This window comes from Oreochromis niloticus, linkage group LG9 (genome assembly GCF_001858045.2).
Source record: "Oreochromis niloticus isolate F11D_XX linkage group LG9, O_niloticus_UMD_NMBU, whole genome shotgun sequence".
Lineage (NCBI taxonomy): Eukaryota > Metazoa > Chordata > Actinopteri > Cichliformes > Cichlidae > Oreochromis > Oreochromis niloticus.
The window spans coordinates 12,186,091-12,210,762 of NC_031974.2; the positions used below are offsets into that span (position 1 = coordinate 12,186,091).

Below are 24,672 nucleotides of genomic sequence, written 5' to 3' on the forward strand. Positions count from 1 at the left end.
GTACCTATTAGGTCTTCTAGATCTAAAGTTTATCAGCTCATTTGATTGCCTTTTCATTATCAATTAACTGTAGTTGCTCATTTTGTATTTGTTTAGCACAGTCATGTTTATGACTCTGTCTTGTACTTCCTACACTCATACTTTGAGAATGAATAAAAAAGGGGCAAAACACACAACTTTTAAGGCCCTAACTGTATTTCCCATTCAAATCTGTATCACCCATCATACATCAATAAAACCTTTATCTTTATTTATTTTTTCGTTATTTACGAAATAACGGTGGCGCCAGTGTTCGGCAGCCTCGCCTCTGTCAGTGCGCCCCAGGGTGGCTGTGGCTACGATGTAGCTTGCCACCACCAGTGTGTGAATGTGTGTGTGAATGGGTGGATGACTGGATATGTAGAGCGCTTTGGGGTCCTTAGGGACTATTAAAGCGCTATATAAATACAGGCCATTTACCATTTAGGGGAATGTCGTAATTCATTATTAGAACCTTGCAATTTCATTCTTCCCAAGTCTAACCGAGTCAGTATTGTTCCTTAACAGTTTGTTGCTGCCTACATTGTGTGCGTGTTTGCTCTTCCACACAGGATGACTGATCACTTTTCTATACATGAATATATTACATAACACACTACACTGAATCTGTGCGTCTCCTATGCGTCTGTGGTTTGTATCGCTCTGAAGATTGGCCTTATAAATCAAGCTGCTTGGCAGGTGAATGTAAAGAATGGGTGGGAAGGAGTCTGGAGGCACATGAGTGTGGTGTGCAGGTGTGTGACTGTAAGTGTGTGTGAGTGGTGGAGGGAACGAGACAGCCAGCTGTTGCTCAGCACCTAGTGACCCACGGCTGGGTGAGCAAGGATAATTGCAGGTAGCAGCCTGTTCCCATCCCCTTAATGTGAACCGCTGGCATAATGGAAACTGCTCTTTAACAGTGAAGGGAAATAGAAAAGAGAAGAAGAAATTAATGCATCGCAGGAGTTTAGAAAGAAAATCCAGCGAACCATGTTGAGATTGTGCTTCTGCTTCTAGCTGCTTGCTTTTATAAAGATTCCTATAAAACAACAGCACTGCCAGGTAATTTATTAACCTGTGGTGTTTATGAGGAGGTGTTGTACGACTGCAGTCAGCTGTATTTGGTTTGGGAACTGGGATTTTTCCCCGCCAAAAAAAAGTATACATGAAGGAATAGAGGAGGACAACTAAAAATGATAGAATACAATTAGTGAAGTACTGGAGCTACTAAAAAAAACACTTCAAGGAGGATCTCAGCAGGGCCAGGCCAGACAGATGAGCAGTGATGTTGTCCTTTTGCCTTCAGAGCTGCCTGAATTCTTCATGGCACAGACTCAACAAGGTGCTAAAAATATTCCTCAGAGATTTGTTCCCTTTTGACGTGATCAGTATCACACAGTCGCTGCTAATTTGTCGGCTCCACATCTGTGATTCAAATCTTCGTTTCCCAGACATCCCAAAGGGGCTCTGTTGGATTGCTATCTGATGACTGTGGAGGTCATCTGAGTAGAGTGAACTCAATCTTATGTTTAAGAAACCAGTTTGAGATGATTCAAACTTTGTGACACAGCAATCGGAAGATGTGTACACTGTGGCCATAAAGGGATGGACATAGGCAGCAATAATATTCAGCTAATTCAATTTAATTCAAGTGAGGTGATGTAAATTGTAGGCTCAGTTTCCTGTTCTTAGCTGACAGAAGTGACACCCGGTGTGGTCTTCTGTTTCAAGGATCAACATGTTGTGCATTCAGAGATGCTCTTCTGCATATCTCTGCTGTAACAAGTGTTTATTTGAGTTACTGTTGCCTTACTGTCAGCTGTAAGCAATCTGGTCCCTCTCTCCTGACCTACTGCATCAACAAGGTATTTTTGCCACCCACTGAGTGTTTTCTCTTTTTATGACCATTCCCTGTAAACCCTAGAAAGTATTGTATGGAAAAATTCCAGTAGATCAGCAGTTCCTGAAATATTCAGACCAGCCCATCTGGATTCAGCAACCATGCCACGTTCAAAGCCAGTTAAGAGATCCTTCTTCCTCATTCTGATGCTTGGTTTGAACTTTAGCATGTTGTCTTGAGGCCATGTAATTGACTGATATGATATTTACAATAGCAATTCTGTGTACCTAATGAAGTGGCTGGCAATGTGGCACAGCCAAATTAAAACTGCAAGCCTTTCCATGGTTAAGTTTAATGTGTGTAAAAATGTAGAATGTTTCCCCTGTCTTTTCAAATTTTACAGTCATTTGTTGTATAAATGAACTGCAGCTTCAAACATCCCCACAGAAAGTCATTAGCATTGGTTCAGTGTCATTTTACTGTCCCTTGATGCTTTGAATAAATGCTATTTCAGAGTCTTCTCCACTCTGCCAAGAATAAAGCCCACAGGGGGAACAGTTAATCCTTGTCCATCTTGGCACATTAAAAAAAGGAAAGCATTGGCATATAATTCTGGCACTAAATACTGGTACTGAAGCAAAGGTAAAAACACTCGCCCACCACTGCAAAGATCTGAGTTAAATTCTTGGCAGCTGGCCGCGTGCTTTGGTGAGAGTGTTTGGGTGCAAAGCCATCAATAATAAAGTTTAATATAAACATTGTATGGGTTTAGGAGGTTTGGGTTTTCATCTTCGTCATTTGATTTTCGTTAATGATACAATTGTGATATTACAAAGGTCGCCATGACTGGTTTAGAAATGGGTTTTCTTTGAAGGGTGCCTGTGCTCTCCCTTAGAGGTAGGGTGAGGAGCTCAGTGGTTTGGGAGGAGCTCAGAGTAGAACCATTGCTCGTCAACATCAAATGAAGCCAGGTTTTCCTAGTTTTCTACAACACATTCTCTAACACAGGAAAAAGCTCATGAAAGTGTCAACTTTTACTCGCCCACCTGAAGATGGTAGCTTTTGGAGTGGAACAACTCATTTGCATGCTGATGCAAACTGAGGGCTAAAGAACAGACACCAGTGTTTGTCTATTGTTAACGGTCTTTAATAGCTTTAAAGACAAAAGGCAAGTTGAAGAAAAGATTTGACTTAACTGATGTCTCCACCACTCTTCTGCCAACTGTCTGCTAGAATCACCAAGAGAATGAGAAATTGATGACCCCATGAAGGACCTCTGCAAGATGAGATATGAGCTGTGGCTCGAAGGCAGGGCTCTGACTGACAGCTGAATGACAGGGGTTAAATGATATCAATGGAGACAAGCTTGGAAGTGTAAAACTAACCCTCCTGGATTTTCACACCTTGTAGAGCCCAAATGTTGCTAAATTCCAAGCACATTTTTATAACTGACCTTCAGTTGTCCCTTGAAACATTATGGGGGAAATTATAGTTCAGTGGTAGTAGCGCGTTGGCAGTCCAATGGCATTTTGTGGCCAGCTAGGAACTGCCTGTTACCTGCTGAGCATTTCTTGTCAGATGGACGGAGTATCTAAAACACTGTATATGGTGCAACCATTGAATTTGAGCCTTGTTGTTGGTCCATCATGGAGAAGAGCAATGTTATAAGACACAAAGAGCTGGAATGAAACTGATTGGAGCACTGCCTGTACTTCGTTCGCAGAATATTTTTGATCTTCGATGGTTTTATTTCACAATTTTCCCATTCCTGGTGAACTTCATTGTCATTCCCTTAACTGTTTCCTATTGACTGATGCCCAGTGCCATCCACGTCGAGGGAGGTGCACTTGGGCTGCATGGAAGCATGTTTGCATTGGTTGAAAATCACTCTCTGTAGGCAAATACATAACAAAATTGACAACAATGCAGTACAGTAAATTAAGTGTGAAGCTTAGATTACAATCAGACATGGTCAGCTGGAGATCCAATGAATGAATAGTCATTCCTGTTATAGTTCTTTGATGTTGACTTGAGGTACGCTGCCTGGGGTGCATGTGCAGTTGAATTATAAATATATTATAATGAATTACAATCAATTATAAATTCTCAGTGGACGAGTCAGTGTGGTCACAGAAACTCCAAGCGAACCAAAATGGAGTCACTATAAACCACGTGAGAATATTCAGTCTGGTCACTGGATATGTCTGGGTTGGGAGCAACAAATGTAAATACAGGACAAAGGTACTGTGTGAGAAAAGTGTGAATTTATGTTAATTTCACAGCTAATTGCTAGCCTTCATACACCTACAGTACATTTTGAGATGCAAAATGGATTGTAGAAGTGTACTATAGACCAGAGTACCACAAACCAGAGTGCCATTATTGTGTTCACACCTGGGGAAATGAACAGCACCAAGGGGCAAAATGAACCAGAGTTAGATCTAAATAGACTAAACACGACATTATACCAGTATAACTGTGTATAAGTTTAAGAAAGGCCTAACTTCTTGTCTCTGCCAGCCCTCCTACTACATTTATACACTCTCTGAATGTCCTATTCTGACTACCTGGAAGTGCCTGCAATGATCTGGATTTTCTCCACTGTGGCAAAATGGCAACATTTCAGTAAGAATATACTTCTGGGGATTTCCAGCTTCTGGACAGTTTGACACAGAAGATGATGTTTGCTGAGGTCCGTGGGTACAAACGGTCGTAACAGGACATTCAGGTTGCATCATAGCAGCAGCAACGGAAGGTCCAAGTGGTTCACAGGGAGTTGACTTTAAAAGCTACAGCTTGGTAACAGAAATTATTTGAGCATTCCTTTTAAATTCCAAAATGTCAAAAGACTCTTCACAGAAAGGGATACTTTAATCCTCAATACGACTAACTAAGAAGGAATCTGATTTTTTTTTTTTATGAGCTTGTTTGTCTTCAGCATTGAGTCTTCTTAAGTAATTTTAGTGACATGACACAACTACAAAGTAATTTAGTTATAAAGTCACATAGTTATGACACAGTTTTACAGGTATAGTTGCAACATAATGTAATAAAATCAGATTCCCTCCCCGGTTATTTTCATTAAGTCAGAACAAAGTCAGCCTTTGGTAATCCTTCTCTAGGTTCACTAATTAGCTTGTTTCCTTTTATCATTTTAAGGGCTTGCCTTATCATTTTACTGTCACAGAATAAAAACTGGACACTGAATAATTTGCATGTCATGTTGTTTTTCCTGGAATAAGGGTAGCTCTTTCCAGAAGCAATAAGTATTAGGATTAAGCTTATCTTGACACCCTTTATAAGTGTGCAGTCACACCAGATCTGTGTCACTGCCCTGCAAGACTAAGGATGGATTCTAGACGCACTGACTGCCTGACAAAGCCTCTGTCACGGCTTTTTGAAAATCTTGGATCAAAAGTCGGATCCTATCCATTATATTTTTTCATTGTTCCTGTGTTACTCTCAGCAGCACTCAGCGGAGGCTTCATTTTTCTCCAGGAAAGACAGGACAATGGTCTTGAGCGCCAGTTTACGCCAAGTAAAGGACCCTCAAAGGCAACCAGAGCCTTTGTGAAAGAAAACTTTCCCTACAATTACTCCATGTTTTCTGAAGACAGGCAGTATGACAAGGGCAGCTTTGCATCCCTCATTGCTGTGGCCAGGAACAGCCGTAATCTACTGGACACACTTGTTTTAGAGGACATCATCTCACTCAACAATAAGATCCTTGATATCACTGTGGACAATGGGAGACTGGGCTTCAATGAACTGTGTGCCAGAGCCAACGGAGAGTGTGTTTCAAACATCATCCTGGAAATCCTCAGCTACAGTCTAACCAATCAGACCAGCATCACCTATCCAGTCCACATACACAAAGCTACTCCACTCTTTCTAGGTGCAATGCTGGGTGGTGTTATTACAGATGATAGTGGCTCAGTCAGAAACACTGAAGCTGTCAAACTTTTCTACTACTTAGATGATCAGGAAAGCACAGCTGAAGCCTCAAAATTATGGCTGAGAGAATTTAAAAAGCTCCTATCAGACAACACAGACAACAAACACATTTATGTGAGTATCACATCATTACTCATGTTTTTATTATTAATTTTCTTTTTTTAAACTTTAAGGTTGAAGCAAATAACATAACCACTCTAGTGTATCTGAATGCTTAAAGGCAAACAGAGATTCTTGGGTGTACTTATTCAATGTGCATTTACGATTAACTATTTTTCACATGACTGTTGAAGCCACAAATACTTTTAACAATGCCATCAAATGATGCTTTTTGTGTTTGGTAATGAGTATTATTATTTTTTAATAAATCTTTCATAAATTTTGAAAAAAAAAAAAAGTTTTTAAGTAAATGTGTTAGCAAACTTGTGCTTCTAGCCCAAACTCTTCCTGTCACATGGTTGCAAAAATTGGGGCAAAAACAATGGTAAATGGTAAATGGCCTGTATTTATATAGCGCTTTTCTAGTTCCTAAGGACCCCAAAGCGCTTTACATATCCAGTCATTCACCCATTCACACACACATCCACACACTGGTGATGGCAAGCTACGTTGTAGCCACAGCCACCCTGGGGCGCACTGACAGAGGCGAGGCTGCCGGACACTGGCGCACAATGACCTCAATCACAAAAATAAAACAACATAAAATGATCACAGAAAGATACATTTGACCACAGACTGACTACAAAAAGATTTCAAAGTAGCTAGAAACTACAAACATTTTCTTCATTGGAATGTGTCACCTAAAGCTTTTTGACAAAAAAGCTTGGAGTCAGTTGTAAATTTTGGAACCATTGTGCGGTTTAATGTTCTACTTGAGTGAAAGACAATTTGGGTGAAGGTCAAGTACGTGCCATCAGCAGTGGAAAACTACCAGCCACACTGAGTGCTTGTTCCTTTTTTTTATTGTCCTTTTTTATGTTGTTTGTTCTCTTCACCAACAGCATGGAAAAACTACATAAAAATACCAAAGTCATGCAAAAACACCCCCACAAAATTTCACATGTTACAGTGTTTTTAATTCATAATGTCATTATCAGTGATGGTTTAACAGCTTATTATGAAATGTAATTCTAGTTTTAAGCCTCATTTTATTTAGTTAAACTTAACAAAATATGATTTAGGAATCACTACTTTACTTTTATGTTGTTTGACATTGATATTCTCTCACTTTATGCACAAACTACTTCATGTCTTCCCCCTGTATTTTTTTGGAAAATAACTTTTTTAATCTTCAAGCGGAGTCCTCTCTTAGAGGAAGCTCTTTTCTGCCGCTTGTATCTGTGATCTCGTTCTTTCGGTCACTACCCACAGCTCGTGACAATAGGCGAGGGTAGGGACGTAGACTGACCGGTAAATTGAGAGCATTGCTTTTACTTTCGGCTCTCTCTTCACCACGACAGACCGGTACAGAGTCCGCATAACTGCAGCCGGAGCACCAATCCATCTGTCAATCTCCCACTCCCCTCTCCTGTCACTCATGAACAAGACCCCGAGATATTTAAACTCCTCCACTTGGGGCAGGATCTCATCCTTGACCCGGAGTGGGCACTCCACCTGAGGACCATCGCCTCAGATTTGGAGGTGCTTATTCTCATTCCCACCGTTTCACACTTGGCCACGAACTGTTTCAGTGTAAGCTGGAGGCCATCACCCGATAAAGCCAACAGAACCACATCATCTGCGAAAAGCAGAGATGAGATTCTCAGACCACCCAAGTGAAAACCTCCCGCCACTTGGATAGGCCTAGAAATTCTGTCCATAAAAATTATTAACAGAATCAGTGACAAAGGGCAGCCCTGGCAGAGTCCCTCATGCACTGGAAATGAGTCTGACGTATTGCCGGTTATGCGGACCAAGCTCTTGATCTCATGATAAAAGGAAACTACAAAAATGGAATAATCACAAACTGAGCCATTAAGAAAGTATTCCTGAATAATAGAGTCATTTATAACCTGAAAATGGTTGTAATGTGAACTATGCACACATTTCTTTTAGTTGGCAGATGTGTTCCAGCATTAAACATGCTCATAACAAGGTCTGAAGATTTCCTTGTTGAACTAACATTGTATGATTTGAAGAACAAGAAACATTTCTGCTGGGTTTGATTTAAAAGTATTGTACTGCTATCACGTAGTGCCATTATATTCATGAGAAGATAAACTTTTCTACAGTTTACTTCCAAAAACTGGGCAATTCAATCCAAACAGTCTAAGTGGAGGAACAGGCGAACGTTACAGGCCAGAGGAAAAATCTAAATATTTGACTTTTATGGGCGAACTCTCCTTTTAAATCCAAACTGTCAGGTAACACTGATGTAACAGCTGCCAGGACTTCCGTGTGCAATCATTTTTTGTGACTTAAACGCTCATGCTGACTTCCTTCTGCTGTGCTCTTTTGTAGGTGTCTTACTACACCTCGAAATCCAAGCAGGATGAGATTGACAGCCACACCACAGATGGCTTCCCCCTATTCCTCATCGCTTATGCCTGTGCTGTCACCGTCTCCGTGATATCCTGCCTGAGGTAAGAAATGATCAGCAACTGTCATGCAGTAAGTGGCAAAATCCAGGATGCAGAGCGCTTGTAGTTTATCATTATAAGTCTGACCCAGTCAGGTTACATGTAGTGCAGTACAATTAACTTTAATTTCTTTTAAAATTCCTTTTTGTTTTGAGCTATTTTCATGTAGATTAAGAAGTTTGAATTCATAATTACAGTTCTAGTAAAAAGAAATAGACCTTTAAATTCTAAGGACAATATAAAACTAATCTGGTCCTTAACAGTCTATGAAAATACAGCCTGAGGTGAAGAATAACCAGGATTTATATCAATGTATAACAGTGTCTTTATTAATTTAACAAACAAAAAGCTGAAGTTGAATCTGAAGCAATGTGTGGAAGCCTAACTACAGCCCCATGATTCAGAAGCTTGTAAGACCACCTTTAGCAGGAATAATCTGACGTAACGTGAGCAATTGTTTTGCAGCGTTGCTTCAGCTCATTGAAATCTATGCACAGCTCTCTTAAAGTCCCACTATTTCAGTGTCAGGTTGAGGTTGAGTCAGGTTGAGGCCTGGATCTGGATGTCTCATGACCTAGTTTCAGTTTTAGCTGTCAGATGGTCTCACGTTTGACTCTAGAATACTTTCGTTATATAGAGGAGTTAATGACTGAGTCGATTACTACAAGGTGCCCAGCTCCTGTTGCTGTAAAACAAGTGCAAATTATCACCCCTCCTATTAAACATTGATAGGACTCACATGCTTGGTTGTTGAAAATCAAGCTACAGCCAGAAGCTTAGTGAAAGAGAGAAGCTACTGGCTGAGTTCTGTCTCGAGGTAAAGAGTAATAATGACTCACTTAAATCTTTTGTACTTGGAGAAGTTGTTATTGCACTTTGATTTGTGATCCAACTGAAGAAACACAATCTCAATTACTGAGCTTTAGAGCTTCACAGTTACACATCGGCAGCATTTTTTTTTTTTTTTTACCTTTATCAGAGCCCGGTCAGCTTCTTCCCAAACATTGTTTGAATTTTTCATATTTAAAGCAGCTGATGCCTCTATCTTCAAACTGTTTGAAGACAGAAGATCGTATGGTGAACAGTGTTTTTAAAAACAGTTCATGTCACATGAAATGTTCTTTGTTCTCTGACACTGACACCCTCCCCACTTTTAAGATTAGGTTAAAACTTTCCTTTTTGACAACAGTTATAGGTAGGGCTTGATTAAGTGTCCCTGAATCCCCCTTTAGTCACACTGCAATAGTTCTAGACTCCCATGATGCATCCAAATATTTAATCTTTACTCAGTCACTCTGTGTTTATACACAACACTGCATTTAATCATTGGTAATATTACTCTGACTCTCTTACACAGTACGTCTTTGTCTTCTTCCCATCACCCCCATCTGGTAACAGTAGATGGCCTCCCCACCCTGAACCTGGTTCTGTCAGAGGTTTCTTCCTGTTAAAAGGGAGTTTTTTCTTCCCACTGTCACCAAGTGCCTTCTCAAAGGGATTTTCTCTGTATTATTGTCTGTACAAGTTTCTTGACTTATTATCACTAACCAACTTCAATTAATCAGTAACACACTGTGCACTTAATCAGTAAAATTCTTACTTACTTTTCAATTTACATAAAATCATTATTAGAACATGGTCTTACATGTTAGGTTAACATACAACTGTCTGTGTTTACCAAATTATTATTTTCTAAAGATATAATTTAAAAAACATTTATGAAATTCTCCATATTTTTCTTAAACAAACTAAATTTCTACATTTAACTGAAATGTAGATTTTTTTTATAATCTTATTCCACAGATTTTTAAGGTGGTTTGGCACATATATTTTTTCCTGGATATTTAACCAGGTAATAATTAACAACAGGGAATATAAAATATAACTTGGGTAACAGGGAAAGATAATAATTAACAATCAGGCCAATATATTTACCTTCTGTTTCTCTTTTTATGACGGGACATTTTCAGAAAGTGTGACAGCTATTGTTTGTCAGGTTTATGGCTCAGATTGTGTCAGCTGCTGCTACCTCTGTATTAACTATGAACAAGAGGCTGTTTTTTGTTTTTACAAGCTTCACTTTACAAATTGTAAGAACATTCACAATAAAAGATCATATTTAGGAAGTTGTTTTGTTATAAAACATCCAACAATGACCCTTTACAGGCTGCTCAGAAAAACTGGACCTTGCCCTCAGTTCACTGTTATCTTTATCATCTGTATGGATTTAAATACAATCTATTCCTCCTTGGCAGGCTGGACAATGTGAGGAACAAGATGTGGGTGGCTGTCTTCGGTATCCTCTCCGCTGTGCTGGCAGTTCTCTCTGGCTTTGGCCTGCTGCTTTACATCGGAGTGCCGTTTGTTATCACCGTCGCAAACGCAGTTTTCCTTTTACTTGGTGAGAAAAATTCACTTTTGGCTTCTTTCCTTCCACACTTTAGTTTTAGCTTTCAACTGGAAGTGCAACACCAGCCAAGTAACTAAAAATGTAATAAAAGTAATAAAGATGACAAGATAAAAAAAAGTTTCAGTGGTCTTTTACGAGGTGGTGACTTTATTAATTTATAAGCATGTGAGTCATGTGAGTACTGTAAAACTATCATGAACTGTTATCACTTTATTCCAGGAATTGGTCTGAACAACATGTTCATAATGGTGTCTGACTGGCAGCACACACATGTGAATGACCCGGTCTCAAAGAGGATGGCTCACACTTACAAAGAAGCCATCATGCCCATCACCATCACCGCTGTGACCGATGTTCTCAAGTTCTTCATAGGCGTCAAGTCTTACTTCCCATCCGTGCAGGCCTTCTGCTTGTACACCAGCGCCTCAATCATATTCTGTTACATCTACACCATCACCTTCTTTGGAGCCTTCTTGGCTTTAAATGGGCGGCGGGAAGGCAGCAACAGGCACTGGCTGACCTGCAAGCGAATTCCATCAGACAGACCTAAAAATCGCTCTGAGCTATACAGCATCTGCTGCGTAGGAGGTGACTTTGATAAGAGCACTGGAGCAGAGAAGATGCACACAGTCAGCTATTTCTTTAAGGATTACTACGGCCCATTTTTGATCAAACCCTGGGTCAAGGGAATGATAATCTTTTTCTTTGCGGCATATTTAGCGGTAAGCATTTATGGATGCCTCCATGTACAGCAGGGGTTTGAGCTTCATGACCTGGCAGCTGATGACTCCCTTGTTAACACATACAACAGGAAGGATAGGCATTATTTCTATGATTATGGCCCATCTGTGATGGTTATTATCAGTGAGCCTTTTCCATACTGGGATGAAACCAAGCGGCACGAACTCCAGGCATGCATTGAGGACTTTAAAGGGCTCCACATTGTAGATAGAGACATTTTTTCATCCTGGCTGGACTCTTATTTGTTGTATGGGCACGCAAATAATTTAACCCTTAATGATAAAGATGCCTTCCTCAAACATCTCCCTCAGTTTTTTGAATTATTCCCTTTCTACCAGCAAGATGTGAACATCACTGGAGATGTCATCCATGCCTCCCGAGTTTTCATACAGATGGTTGATATTGACAGTGGCAGCAGGGAACTTTATGCACTTAAAGCACTTCGGTCCACCTCAGCTGATTGCAGAGCAGCTTCTTTATTAGTCTATAACCAGAAATTTATCTTCTTTGACCAGTATGATGTTGTAGTGAGCAGCACGATCAAAAATGTTGGTGTGATCACAGCTGTGATGTTCATCGTCTCTCTCCTGCTTATTCCTAACCCTGTCTGCTCATTTCTGGTGACTTGTTCGATTGGTTCAGTGACTGTAGGCGTGACCGGCTTCATGGCGCTCTGGGACATCAGCCTGGATTCCATATCCATGATCATTTTCACCGTCTGCATTGGCTTCACTGTAGATTTCTCCGCTCACGTGTCTTACGCCTTCGTCTCCAGCAAAAAGACGGATCCCAATGCAAAGGCTGTGGATGCTCTCACACATCTGGGGTTCCCCATCCTCCAAGGCGGCTTGTCCACCATTTTGGGGGTGTCAGTGTTGTCTGTATCAAAGTTTAACACCTTTAGAACATTTTTTAAGATTTTTTTTCTTGTCATGTTTATCGGGATGGTTCATGGCCTTGTTTTCATCCCAGTAATCCTGTCAATATTCACATGCAGGTCAGAAAAGGAAGCGAGCAAAGACAACACTGTGAAAGTCACCAAACTATAACCAAAGTGGCTACAGTAAGGACTTTTAGTCAGACAGATTCAATTTTAGATGATATTAGCACTGTTGCTTTGAAAGTAAGTGAATTCAGTATAAGTTAGGTTTCTTTAAATAACAACCTCACAAGTGAAAATAACTCAAACTTTATGATGTAAGTTATTCATTTATGAATATGTTGTATTGTCTAAATTAGAACTCCAAAATCTGACACAGTGCCCCTCTCAGTTTATGTATTCTTGTTAAAACAACCTTGTTTGATCTTGTTTGAGATGCTCCACTGATTTTTTTGACAAATGTAAACAATAAAATCAAGTACGAACACTTAAACTGAAGTGTTATTGACACTGGATCTCAGCTATAGATAGATAAGATAAGATAAGATAAGATAAGATAAGATAAGATAAGATAAGATAAGATAAGATAAGATAACCTTTATTAGTCCCACATGTGGGAAATTTGTTTTGTCACAGCAGGAAGTGGACAGTGCAAAAGTTATGAAGCAAAAATTAGAATAAAATAAAATAAGAATAAATAGTGAGTATGTTTCAGTACATTATGTGTTATGTCTGCATTGCATTGTGGGATCCTTATGCTGTTACAGTGTCCCATGCTTGCACATTCCAGGAAATAGTATGCATCTCACTACTATTGGGTGCATGATAAATGGTGAACAGACTGGTTCTAATATAGTGCTTTTCTGTGCACTTTTATGTCTACTTGAGCACTTAATACAACATGCCGGATTCATCCATTCACACACATTCACACACCTGTGAATGCATTGGGTGCAACTTGGGATTCAGTATCTGGAGCAGCAGCGATTGAACCGACAACCTTCCAATTAGTACACAAATTGCTCTACCTGAGCCACAGCCACCCACCTGCATAATACGTTCTTGAAGTATTAAAACAAAATCTCATAATGTGCACCGTAAAAAATAAAAAAAAGATTTAACAAAAAAATCCTTAAAAAATATTCTGGGAGCTAGAAATGTTGCAATAATGGTAAATGGCCTGTATTTATACAGCGCTTTACTAGTCCCTAAGGACCCCAAAGCGCTTTACATATCCAGTCATCCACCCATTCACACACTGGTGATGGCAAGCTACATAGTAGCCACAGCCACCCTGGGGCGCACTGACAGAGGCGAGGCTGCCGAACACTGGCGCCACCGGGCCCTCTGACCACCACCAGTAGGCAACGGGTGAAGTGTCTTGCCCAAGGACACAATGACCAAGACTGTCCAAGCTGGGGCTCGAACCAGCAACCTTCCGATTACAAGGTGAACTCCCAACTCTTGAGCCACGATCACAATCAAAACCCAAAGAAAGAAACAAAAAAAGCAACATTTTACAACTTCAACCTCTCCATAATGAAAATATGATCTTCAAGTTGACGCAATATAGACTCAAAATTATATGTAGCATTTGCGGTTTGAACAGCTGTCGCAAAACAGTTGTCATACTCTACAAAATACTGAAATAGCTCAGCTGATGCTATTTTGTAAAAGCAGAGAATTCAGAAAAACCTCAACTCTTAACATGAGGTTCATTCATTCTATATACTCAAGTGTTTCATTCTATATTTTCAAATTTCATTCCATATATATATATGTATATATGTATATATATATATATATATATATATGTATATATATATATATGTATGCATGTCCTTACCATGCATGGAGGGTTTCACCCCAAGTCCAGCACCCTGAGGCTGTATGCTAAGCGGAAGGAAGGGGGCCGGGGACTGGTGAGTGTCAGCACCACACTCCAGGATGAGACAAGAAACATCCATGAATACATCACGAAGATGGCCCCAACTGACAGCGTGCTCAGTGAATACCTCAGGCAGCAGAAACCCAAGAAAGGGGAGGAAGGCGAGGAACCATCATGGAAGGACAGGCCCCTGCACGGTATGTACCACCGGCAGATAGAGGAGGTGGCTGATATCCAGAAATCCTACCAGTGGCTGGACAAAGCTGGACTGAAAGACAGCACAGAGGCACTAATCATGGCAGCACAAGAACAAGCTCTGAGTACAAGATCCATAGAGGCTGGGGTCTATCACACCAGGCAAGACCCCAGGTGCAGGCTGTGTAAAGATGCCCCAGAGACAATCCAGCACATAACAGCAGGGTGCAAGATGCTAGCAGGCAAGGCATACATGGAGCGCCATAACCAAGTGGCCGGCATAGTGTACAGGAACATCTGTGCCGAGTATAACCTGGAAGTCCCGAGGTCAAAATGGGAGATGCCCCCAAGGGTGATGGAGAATGACCGAGCTAAGATCCTGTGGGACTTCCAGATACAGACGGACAAAATGGTGGTGGCTAACCAACCGGACATAGTGGTGGTAGACAAACAGAAGAAGACGGCCGTAGTGATCGATGTAGCGGTTCCGAATGACAGCAATATCAGGAAGAAGGAACACGAGAAGCTGGAGAAATACCAAGGGCTCAGAGAAGAGCTCGAGAGGATGTGGAGGGTGAAGGTAACGGTGGTCCCCGTGGTAATCGGAGCACTAGGTGCGGTGACTCCCAAGCTAGGCGAGTGGCTCCAGCAGATCCCGGGAACAACATCGGAGATCTCTGTCCAGAAGAGCGCAGTCCTGGGAACAGCTAAGATACTGCGCAGGACCCTCAAGCTCCCAGGCCTCTGGTAGAGGACCCGAGCTTGAAGGATAAACCGCCCGTAGGGGCGTGCTGGGTGTTTTTTTTTTTTTTTATATATATATACACACACACACACACACACACACACACACACACACACACACATATATATATATATGTATAATCTTTCAGGGTTTTCACGTAAATATAAGTGTAATTTCTGAACATCCCTAAAATGCATATGGTGCAAACTCACCTTTTCACCAGCCCTTGATACCAACAAGTCATAAAGAATCTGCCGAGAGAAAGAATAATAAGTGTGGGAACAGGGGACACTTAAATAGGTAAATAGATAAATCTGTCTAAATCCAAAGACACATACTACTTAATGCAAATTATTTTTGTACAGGTAGCTGAAAAGCTAAACCTGCTAACATCACCTCAGCCATTAGCATTAAGTCCACTCTCCTCTTAATATCATGAGAGGGAAGAGTTGGTTCAATAGTTTAATAATAGTTAGCTGATACCTCTGTTAATTATATGCAGTAAGAATAGTCATATTTGTCATTTAGATTATGCATTTCTATTTGTATTATTTTTCTAAACTTTTACCAATTTTGGTTATGTAAAATACACCAACTGAGAAATTACCATAATGACACAATACTTGCAGATTTTATACACACATAAAAAAAATATTGATACCATTTTTCCACCAGTTTTGTGGTGATAACCTCTGTAATTTCACAACATATCTGTTAATGAATAAACAAACCAATGTAAAATTACTGTAAAATTCCTTTTTCTTCTGTCATTTTTTGCGTTATTTTACACTAATTTTATCACATTTTTGATATGTACAGCATAAATCTAGATTTCAGTAGTTTAATCTTTTAAGTAAATATGGCATCTCAGCATATTGTTTATATTTTTTCTGTGTAAAAGTAAATAAAATGTTTCCATAAAAGAGTTATTTTACATTAGACATGTTAATATAGAGACTATTTTATTTTTGTAATTTTACTAATTGATAAACCAAACTAGTTTTATGTTTTTAAAAAATATGTTTGCTGCATTTAGTGAGAAGATGTAATTTTTAAAACAATTTTGAGACAAAAACTTTGCATTGTTTATGGTTTGTTTAAAATTGAGGAAGGCAAAAGTAACCCACAAAGACACTCGTTTAGGATGTAAAGGAATGGAAGAGCTGCATGATGGATGATACGCAGCCAGCAAATCAAACTGTATGACGATATCATGTCAGTATGGACCAAAATCTCCAAGGAATGTTTCCAACACCTTGCTGAATATATGCCATGAAGAATTAAGGCAGGTGAGCATATGATGTTGTCTAAAATGTACCAGTTAAGGAAATCCTGATAGTTATGTTAATGCCATTATTGGCTACCTTTCAGAGAGATATGATGACTTTTATCTGGATAAATCGCTGCAAAAGTTAAATGAATGTTTATGAATTACTAATGTGAATTTCAATTTTTCTACTCTTTTTATCGCTGCCTGGTTAGATAATGAAGAGTGGCATTTATATTGTGCTTTTTTCCCTTATTAATCACTCGAAGGGCTTTATACTACAAGCCCCTTTCACCCACTCATTCATACAGACCTTTATTTATCACATCACAGACAATCTGGGGTTCAGTTTCTTGCTTCAGGAATTTTCACCATTCAGACTGGAGGAGCTGATTAGTGGATGACTCTAACTCCTGAGCCACCACTGCCAGTATGTGGCTTTGAGTAGTGCCCTGAAATACCATAACATAGATTTCAGAAGCAATCGGGACTCAAAAAAAATTGCAAAGCTGTCACAATAGTCCCCCCACCCCCCACCCCCCTTACTTCATTTACTGCCATTCAAATGTCACATTATTCCAAACTGTCCATAATTAAGCTGCACCACAATTTCTCAGTTTCAGGAAATGGTGTTGGTGGCATATTCATCATAATGGCCTCCAACTGGCAGCGCATTAAAAGCAAGAACCCATGCAGATGGCTCACACCTCAAAAGGAAGCGTTATGTCCACCAAAGCTACCACCATCATCCTTGTGATCATGGCTGATGTTTAGCATTTTTCTATTGTTTCAATTGCATTCATTTGTAGCATTTTGCACAGAACTATAAACTGCTGCAGAGTTTCTAAAGGAAAACAGAAAGGAAATAACTTAATTATAGATATACTTTATACTTGTTGCTGCAGATAGGTTAACATTTAGTGTGCATATAAACTTTAAATTTTAGAATGTAAATTGTGAGTATTCTTATTTGAAGACTCTCCAAAAAATAAAACAACACACTGAATTGGGACTTAAAAGGCAGATAAACTGAATAAAGTGGTTCTTACAGAATTTTCCACTCTAGGATAATGTGGAGTGAATGCTAATCAGGTTGCTCAGGATCAAGTGTTTTGTGTACAGCGGTGCTATAACAGTAGCTGCCGGTTGTCTTGTTGTTGGCTCTTTACTTGCAGATATCAAGAGTTTAACAAAGAGGAAGAGAATCAAGGAGCCTTGGATTCAGCTTTACTCTAAGTAGAATTTAAGACCCCCCCCCAAAAAAAAGGTCTTCGGGTTTTAACTTTCTGCATCTGCTGCACAGCTCTGTCACCCTCCGTCATGCCTGTCTTCCCTCGCCCTGCTTCCTAGACGAGATGCCTCTGGACTGCACAGCATGACATGAGATGGCCCTACACCCAGGAGAAAGGCAGAGATGGAGAGAGTGTGGGTGTATGTAAGAGCATCAACTGATAAGAAGAGGGATTGGAGATAACATAAAGAAACTCATCATGTTCCTCTTTTTCCTGCGTAGTAAAATCCCACATCTGTTAGTGCACTTTTACATGTCTAACACAAGTTTTTATCAGAATTTATAGAAAAAAAAACAATATGTTGCCAGCAAAAAAATCCACTTATTCTCTCATAAAAAAAGTATCTAATTATATATTTAGTGATGCAACTGGGGTGTTACATACTAAAGCACTACTACTGTAGTACAGTAGTAGTGCTTTAGCAGGGTGCTTATTTGCACTTGAACCTCTGGTGAAAATGTTGTACCATAATGCTTTTCAAGGCTCTTAAAAAGTGGAGAAAATTAGAGGCAGGGGGGCACATTAATTTATATATTACATATTAAAGGCTTTTCATTCAACTTTAATAACCAAAATGTGTATTTTTTCTAATTTCTTTCTGTTTTTGCATTTTTTTTATTTGTTTTACATTTTAGGTCAGGAAAAGACTGAGAGGAATAGACTGAGGAACACACAGAGGAAATTGTCCAAATATATAGTTTTTACGACTTGGGGACATTTTATTGGCCCTCAAAAGTTAAACACAGTTACCTTGTGGTCCAATAACAGGTTCTATGGACACATCAGGGCAAAGGGCACAATAATGTAGATTTTACGTGTAGGGAGGGACACAAGCTGACTCTTATACTGTAGCAAACCTATATGAAAATGTACATACATCATTGGCTTTATTTGTCAGCAAGCAGAACAGATGTTTCTGCTTGACTGGTTGGTTGTCACCAAATGTGATGAAACAGCACCCTCCTCCTCCAGCTGAAGCTATTTTTGTACCTACAATTCAGTCGTATCTCCTAAACTCATCAAATGTAGGTAAACACAAAGTTATTGTTTTAAACATACCAGCTGTATTTTAGAGGAACCAGTTTGAATCTTAGAACAAAAGAGTGATAAAATGTTGGAAAAGTCAGAACTTTTTTCCACCTGCTCTTACTTCCCTGCACGACTTTAAAAGGCCGACGTGAAGGTTAAGATTTGGTTTTAGCGTGACCATCAGAATTAAGCTGGGGTTTGTCAAAATAATGTGGACAGTGGAGTTTTGGACCGAAAGGCATGATAAAGAGGGCATGAATCTTTTTTAGACCATAAACAAAGTTCAAAAAACAAAGGAAATCCAAAAACCGCAGATCGCACAGTTGGAAACCTAACAGCTGAGCATGATGGATACATGCTGTGCCCCATACTGAAGGGAAGACAGGACTATTTATACACAGAGGGCTCCTTGGAAAGATTACTGCAGGCATGTAAACAACAATGAAACCAATCAGAAAACATGCAATAATATATCAGATGAAAACAACAATTAAAAAAAATAAAGTCTTAAGCCAACCCAGGCATCATCACAAGGGTTAAGTGAGCAGCACATTGTTGTTGTGGTTAAACTGAGATTGGAGGCTTGGCTTTAATTGCTATTGGAGAAAAACCTTTAGCCAAAACATGAGAACCGCTCATCCAAATGACTTCAAATTTGGTGGTGCACGTATTCATCTTTCCAACAATACACCAGCATATTTTAAAATGTGAAGGTCAGGTGAATTGTTGTGGAAGCAGGTAAAAATAAAAAAAACGCAGATAAATTATTAGTCAGAAGCATTTCAGCTTTCAGACCTGAAGGTAGCAGCCTACAGTAGATGACATGTTTTTAAATCCAGTCTGCATTTTGCTCCAAAAGTTTACAAGCATGAATCAAATTGGATGAAGTGTATTTAATAAAGCTTTCCCCTCACCGATGACAGAAAAACAATCTTAGTCTCCGTCAATTGATCTAAAATTAAGTGCTTAATTGTGATAAATCGGCTGAGGATGACTTTGTCTGTTTCAGCGTCGGACAGCTCCTTCAGTGCTTCATCGGTTTCAGCGCCGGACAGCTCCTTTACTGCTCCACCAAACACTGCTCCGAGATTGACAGAAGAAGCGGCCATACGCGGATCAATGGCGCTCCTGGAGCCCCTGTGAGACGACGAAGACGACGGGCTTTGAAGGCGCACGGATCCTGATGTTGCTTCTTCGTGGCTTTTATGGGCCTGCTTAATGCTTGCTGTGGTCGGAAGAGGGCGGAGTGCGTTTGCCATCCAAGTGAGAAGCTCCTCGACTCGGTGCCTCGTAAAAAAAAGCATATAAATATAATAATAACCGCCCCTTACCCCTCCCTCCTCCTCGTTTTGATTCAGTCTGTGTAGCCTACACGCAGAAGGAGAACGTCCGCGGCACAGCAAAGCCAACACAGTCTTGTCTACAGTGTGTGAAAGAGAGGGAGAGAGAGAGGTGGGGGGAAACAGCTGCAAGCGGATACTCAACATCAACAAGCTGTATGAGGCATCTGTGAGGAAGAAGAAGGCATTTGACGAGGGAAGGGGTTCCTGGCGGTTTTCCCTCTTTTTGTGATTTCAAGAACAGAGGCGTGGAGCTCAGAAGAATATGCTACAAGTGGTGAAGCGATGGTTTAGCGGGGCAATTTGATAGGTTCTCTGTTTTTTTTTTCTACAGCACACCCGCCCGACGACACTGTTAATTCCGAGCAGCAATCCCCCAAACATCTGTGGTCGCTCTCTGGAGGGAGATGGCTGTTTTCCGGCTGTCGCTGCTGCTGCAAGTTGGATTTGTGATCGGATCAAACCATAAATACGCGGAATGGTCAGGGCACGGGGAAGATATCGGGGCACGGGAGGCGATTCACGGCGCTCAGACGCACCGCTGGCAGCTGGCGCATCTCCGTGCGCCTCATCACGCTGCCGGGGAGACGGCGGAGCTGCCGCAGAAGACAGACGAGCTTCTCCCCAGGGTCGTCACGGCTTTCTTACACACCGGGGACTCGACCACCTTAAAGCATGCCAACTGCTCGCGAAAGTACGAGCTCACCTCTCTGCGGGGAAGGTCACACGCTACCCCGCATTACTCCATGAGCAGCGTGCTGGATACGGTGCTGCACGCCACAAACTTCCTCAACATGATCTTGCAAGCCAACAGGTCCAGGGAGCACAACCTCCGGCGAGACATTGAGTGGTACCACGCGTTAGTCAGGAGTATACTGGAGGGAGACGCCAAGATTCACCGGGCGGTTGTTACTTTTAGCGGGGATTCATCCTTCCCAGGGCCCTCGGTGCTTCTCCAAGCCACCAGGGCCGGCGGTGAAATAGTACTCCAAGACCTCTCCAGCATGGCCCACCGACATCTGCACAACCGCACGGCAGAGACAGAGTGGTACCACGAAATAAAAGACAGGAAGAACCCAAATTTCCATAAAAGAGTGCTGAGCCAAGATTTCAGATCGGTGGACAATTCAGTGAAAAGAGGAGAGAGTTTTATTCCGGACAAGACGCACGTCAGATGGTCTGCACCCTACTTGGAGTGTGAGAATGGGAATTTTGTTCCCCGTTGGCTTTTGACCTTATCTGCTGCCTTCTATGGCCTGAAATCCAACCTGGCTCCTGAATTCAGGTAAGCACAGAGGGTCCAAACCTGAGCTATGATGTGGAGGAACACAATATATATGCAACACAAGCTCTAAAAGTGATTCATATATATATATATATATATATATATATATATATATATATATATATGTATGTATACTGTATATTGCTTTATTACCTTTTAAAACCACATTTCCAAAGCCTAACACAAAGGTGCAGCGTTTTCACTTTTTCAGCAGAACAATATATTCATGTAACAATTACTTTTTTGTCAACCTAAAGGTGCGCTCAGGTGAGCTTACCCTCCACTACATCTCCAAACCTATATAAAGCTTTATAAGGTGATCATACCTGCCTTACAGCTTCCCACTAGCCTCCTCTTGTTACGTGAGGGTGGGGGGGGGGTTTCTTCTCTCCTCCAGTCTGACAAGACGGCGGGATGCTAAAAATAACCCAGGGTGTTACTGGATGTAACAGCGGTGGAAACCTCTGGCTGCAGGCCCTAATTCATTTTTCAAACTCACAGGGGATGCACTCAGGAAATGCCTTGTGCCCTTTCTTTTACCTTCTTCAAGAGAGGAGGCTGTTAAATCTGCAATGAGTTCCGTAAGAAAAACAAGCTCAGCAGCATCAGCAGCAGCAGATGAGGATATTTGGTTGAATTTCTCCAAACCATAAAACCTCCTCGGCTGCAGCTTGATGGCATAATGTGCCATGTTTTATTCCAGCAATAGTGACATGCACTGAAAGAGTCAAGTGTTAAAGCTCCATAGGATCCCGACTAACATCTCCTCAATGAATATTTAATCCAGATCACTAGTTGTGTTTGTACTGCCTTCAATGAATCTTTAATTGATACACTCTAGTTGCTCACAGGCTGGCACGGATTGCAAATGAGCAAAAACCTGCAGTGATTATACTGTAATAGGCTATCAGCTACCTGGTGTTATCCCACACTAAATCCTCTCAGAGCAGCTTCACAGCAAAGCTCAGACTCCCACTAAAGCAACCTGAAGTCAAACCTGTCTGACACACCAACTCTAGTTTATTAGTGAAACCAGACTTTGTGTTTGGAGATCTTTTTTCCCCAAAGGATCTGAGTTAAAGACATTTTTATTAAACCAGTTCAGCTGAAGCTTTCTCCATGGCCCACTGCAGGCGATGTATAGGTATTTGTATTGTGTGAAATCCCTGAAAAGCTCTCTGTAAAGAACAGTAAAGAAACAGAAGAGTAAAATCTAAACAAAAATATACAGTTAAGTGTTTCACCAATCAAAATATTTACATTTTAGTGCTTTTCTTGGTTCTTGGAGCATTGAAATCTTCTAAATATCTCCTCATATTCTTAAAGTGGTGTTTCAGACATTATTATAAGTTAAATATAAATATTAAAATGAAAAGTAAAGTCTCCCTAAAAAAAAAAGAGGAGCTTTAAATATTCCAAAGTTAAAGCGCACAGGTTTGTGCTATTAAAGAATGGATTTAGTCTACTGGTTAACTCCACAGTTTTCAACTGCAGCGCTGTTTGTTGGTCTTAAACCAATGATGGACTTCATCATCATCAGGGCACTCCAGACTGCCCTCATGTTGGTCTGCTGGATTTTCCACTCCAGTTTTCCCCTGTATTTGTCGATGTCCTCCTTGATGGATTTCTTTAGCGTACTTTAAGCTTCTCTCTCCTCCTCCATATTGCCAGCTCTGAAGGGCCTCATTTTCCTTTTAAGGAGTGCTTTGATGTCCTTTGTTACACATGATTTGTTGTTGTTCCTTTGGAATTATGGAGTCGGTGCAGAAATTTATGTTGACTGATCAATTTTACGTGCCCATTAATGTCCTCTCACTACGACTCACAGAGGGCTGGCCAATCATTCACCTCAGGGCGGCCTGGCAGGGCCACAAAAGCATCCTATGACCATCTCGTCACCATCCGTGTGGTCAGAGGCTGCTTCTTGACTAGAGAGACACAGTAGAGGGGTAGGTGAATCAGGTTGCGATATGAGCTACCAAGCAGGGTGAGGGGGGAGGAACAGTATTCATCCTTAACATTTGCAGACAGCAGATCTGTTGTTATTTCATCTCTCCTCTCCAGGTCTGAACATAAATATGTGAGAATAGCCTTCTCTCAAAATTGGCAGGATCCTTTTATGCATGTTGCTTTTCTGATTAATACCAAGCCACATTAAATCAAACCACATCAGCAGTTGATGTGTAATCTTCAATTGTGTACAGTGAGTTTCAGATGAATTTTGCAGACCCAGGCTAGTGGTTTAACCCTGGTTTCAGTCTTCACTGGCTTCTTGCAGTGGCTTTGTATACAGTGTGCAATGCAACTTGTGATAAAAGGGAAGATACATATTTCCAAAAGTGTTGAACTATCCCTTTAGTAATGAAGTCAATGCTCACCAAATCTCATCAGGTTACACTTTTGCCATGAGAGGGTCTCAAAGACTGCATCAAATGTGTGCGGATTCAACCTGAAATAAAATATTGTAAGTTAAATATAACAGGACACATAGAGATGAGATAAATAGTCCTAGGAAAAATATTGCAGTAGAACTTTTAAACCTCTCAGTACCCTTTCTGTCTGGTTTCCTTCTCTCTCTCCTGTTGACCCAAATGAAAGAAATTTAAATTGTTAACAAAGAACATGCTGTTCTCATTAATCACTGGCGCAGTCTTGAAAACCCTGATAGTCACGGCTTGGTTCATGTGTACCACTTGGCTTTGAAATACATATTTTGCACAGTCAAACTCTTCTTTTTTTCCACGTTGTCGTGCCCTTTTTCCAGACCTCGTTTGTTTCTTTCCTCACAGCCGTCTTTCTGACGCTCGTATCAGAGTAGCAGGCGGCTCACCCTGCATCCTCCCAGCGCCTCAGCAGCCTGCCAGATAAGAAACAGGAGAGGAAGGGAAGTGCTGGCTAATATAGCTGCCTCAGACATCAGTTCTCCTCCGCTTCCCCTCCAGATGAATACACAATCAATACAACAATGAATTAATAATGAAAGATGTAGAACAACAACCCTGCACGGGCTGTCTTTATTTCCAGCCTCAGTCACTTCCTCTTTGGGGTGATGATGTTGCAAGAAGCAAGGTGACTCGTTTGGACTCTTTCGTGCCTCTGGCATATGGAAATTAACGCAAACCGAGACTACTCCCCCCACCTCGCCCTTTTTGTTTGTTGAACGCGCAGGTGCTAAACAACTTATGTGACTTGTCGGAGCAGAAGTGTGC

General features: G+C 40.8%; 2 protein-coding genes across 4 annotated transcripts in view; both read left to right on the forward strand.

Moving 5' to 3' along the window:
* Positions 1 to 5,149: 5,149 nt before the first annotated feature.
* Positions 5,150 to 12,915, forward strand: LOC100700799 (patched domain-containing protein 3). The gene is made up of 4 exons (XM_003439285.4): positions 5,150 to 5,926; positions 8,273 to 8,394; positions 10,647 to 10,792; positions 11,021 to 12,915. The coding sequence occupies exons 1-4, from the start codon at positions 5,207 to 5,209 to the stop codon at positions 12,589 to 12,591; spliced, it is 2,559 nt and encodes an 852-aa protein (XP_003439333.1). The 5' UTR covers positions 5,150 to 5,206; the 3' UTR covers positions 12,592 to 12,915.
* A 5,559-nt stretch (positions 12,916 to 18,474) lies between these two features.
* The window catches only part of gpr158a (G protein-coupled receptor 158a), an 87,156-nt gene continuing 80,958 nt past the window's right edge, over positions 18,475 to 24,672 (forward strand). For 2 of the 3 annotated variants that reach the window (XM_019363018.2, XM_019363019.2), the window contains exon 1: positions 18,475 to 21,463. In XM_019363018.2, the coding sequence (XP_019218563.1) occupies positions 20,586 to 21,463 (878 nt within the window). In that variant the 5' untranslated portion in view covers positions 18,475 to 20,585. The remainder of the gene's footprint in view (positions 21,464 to 24,672) is intronic. The other variant, XM_013264241.3, reaches the window with a different exon arrangement.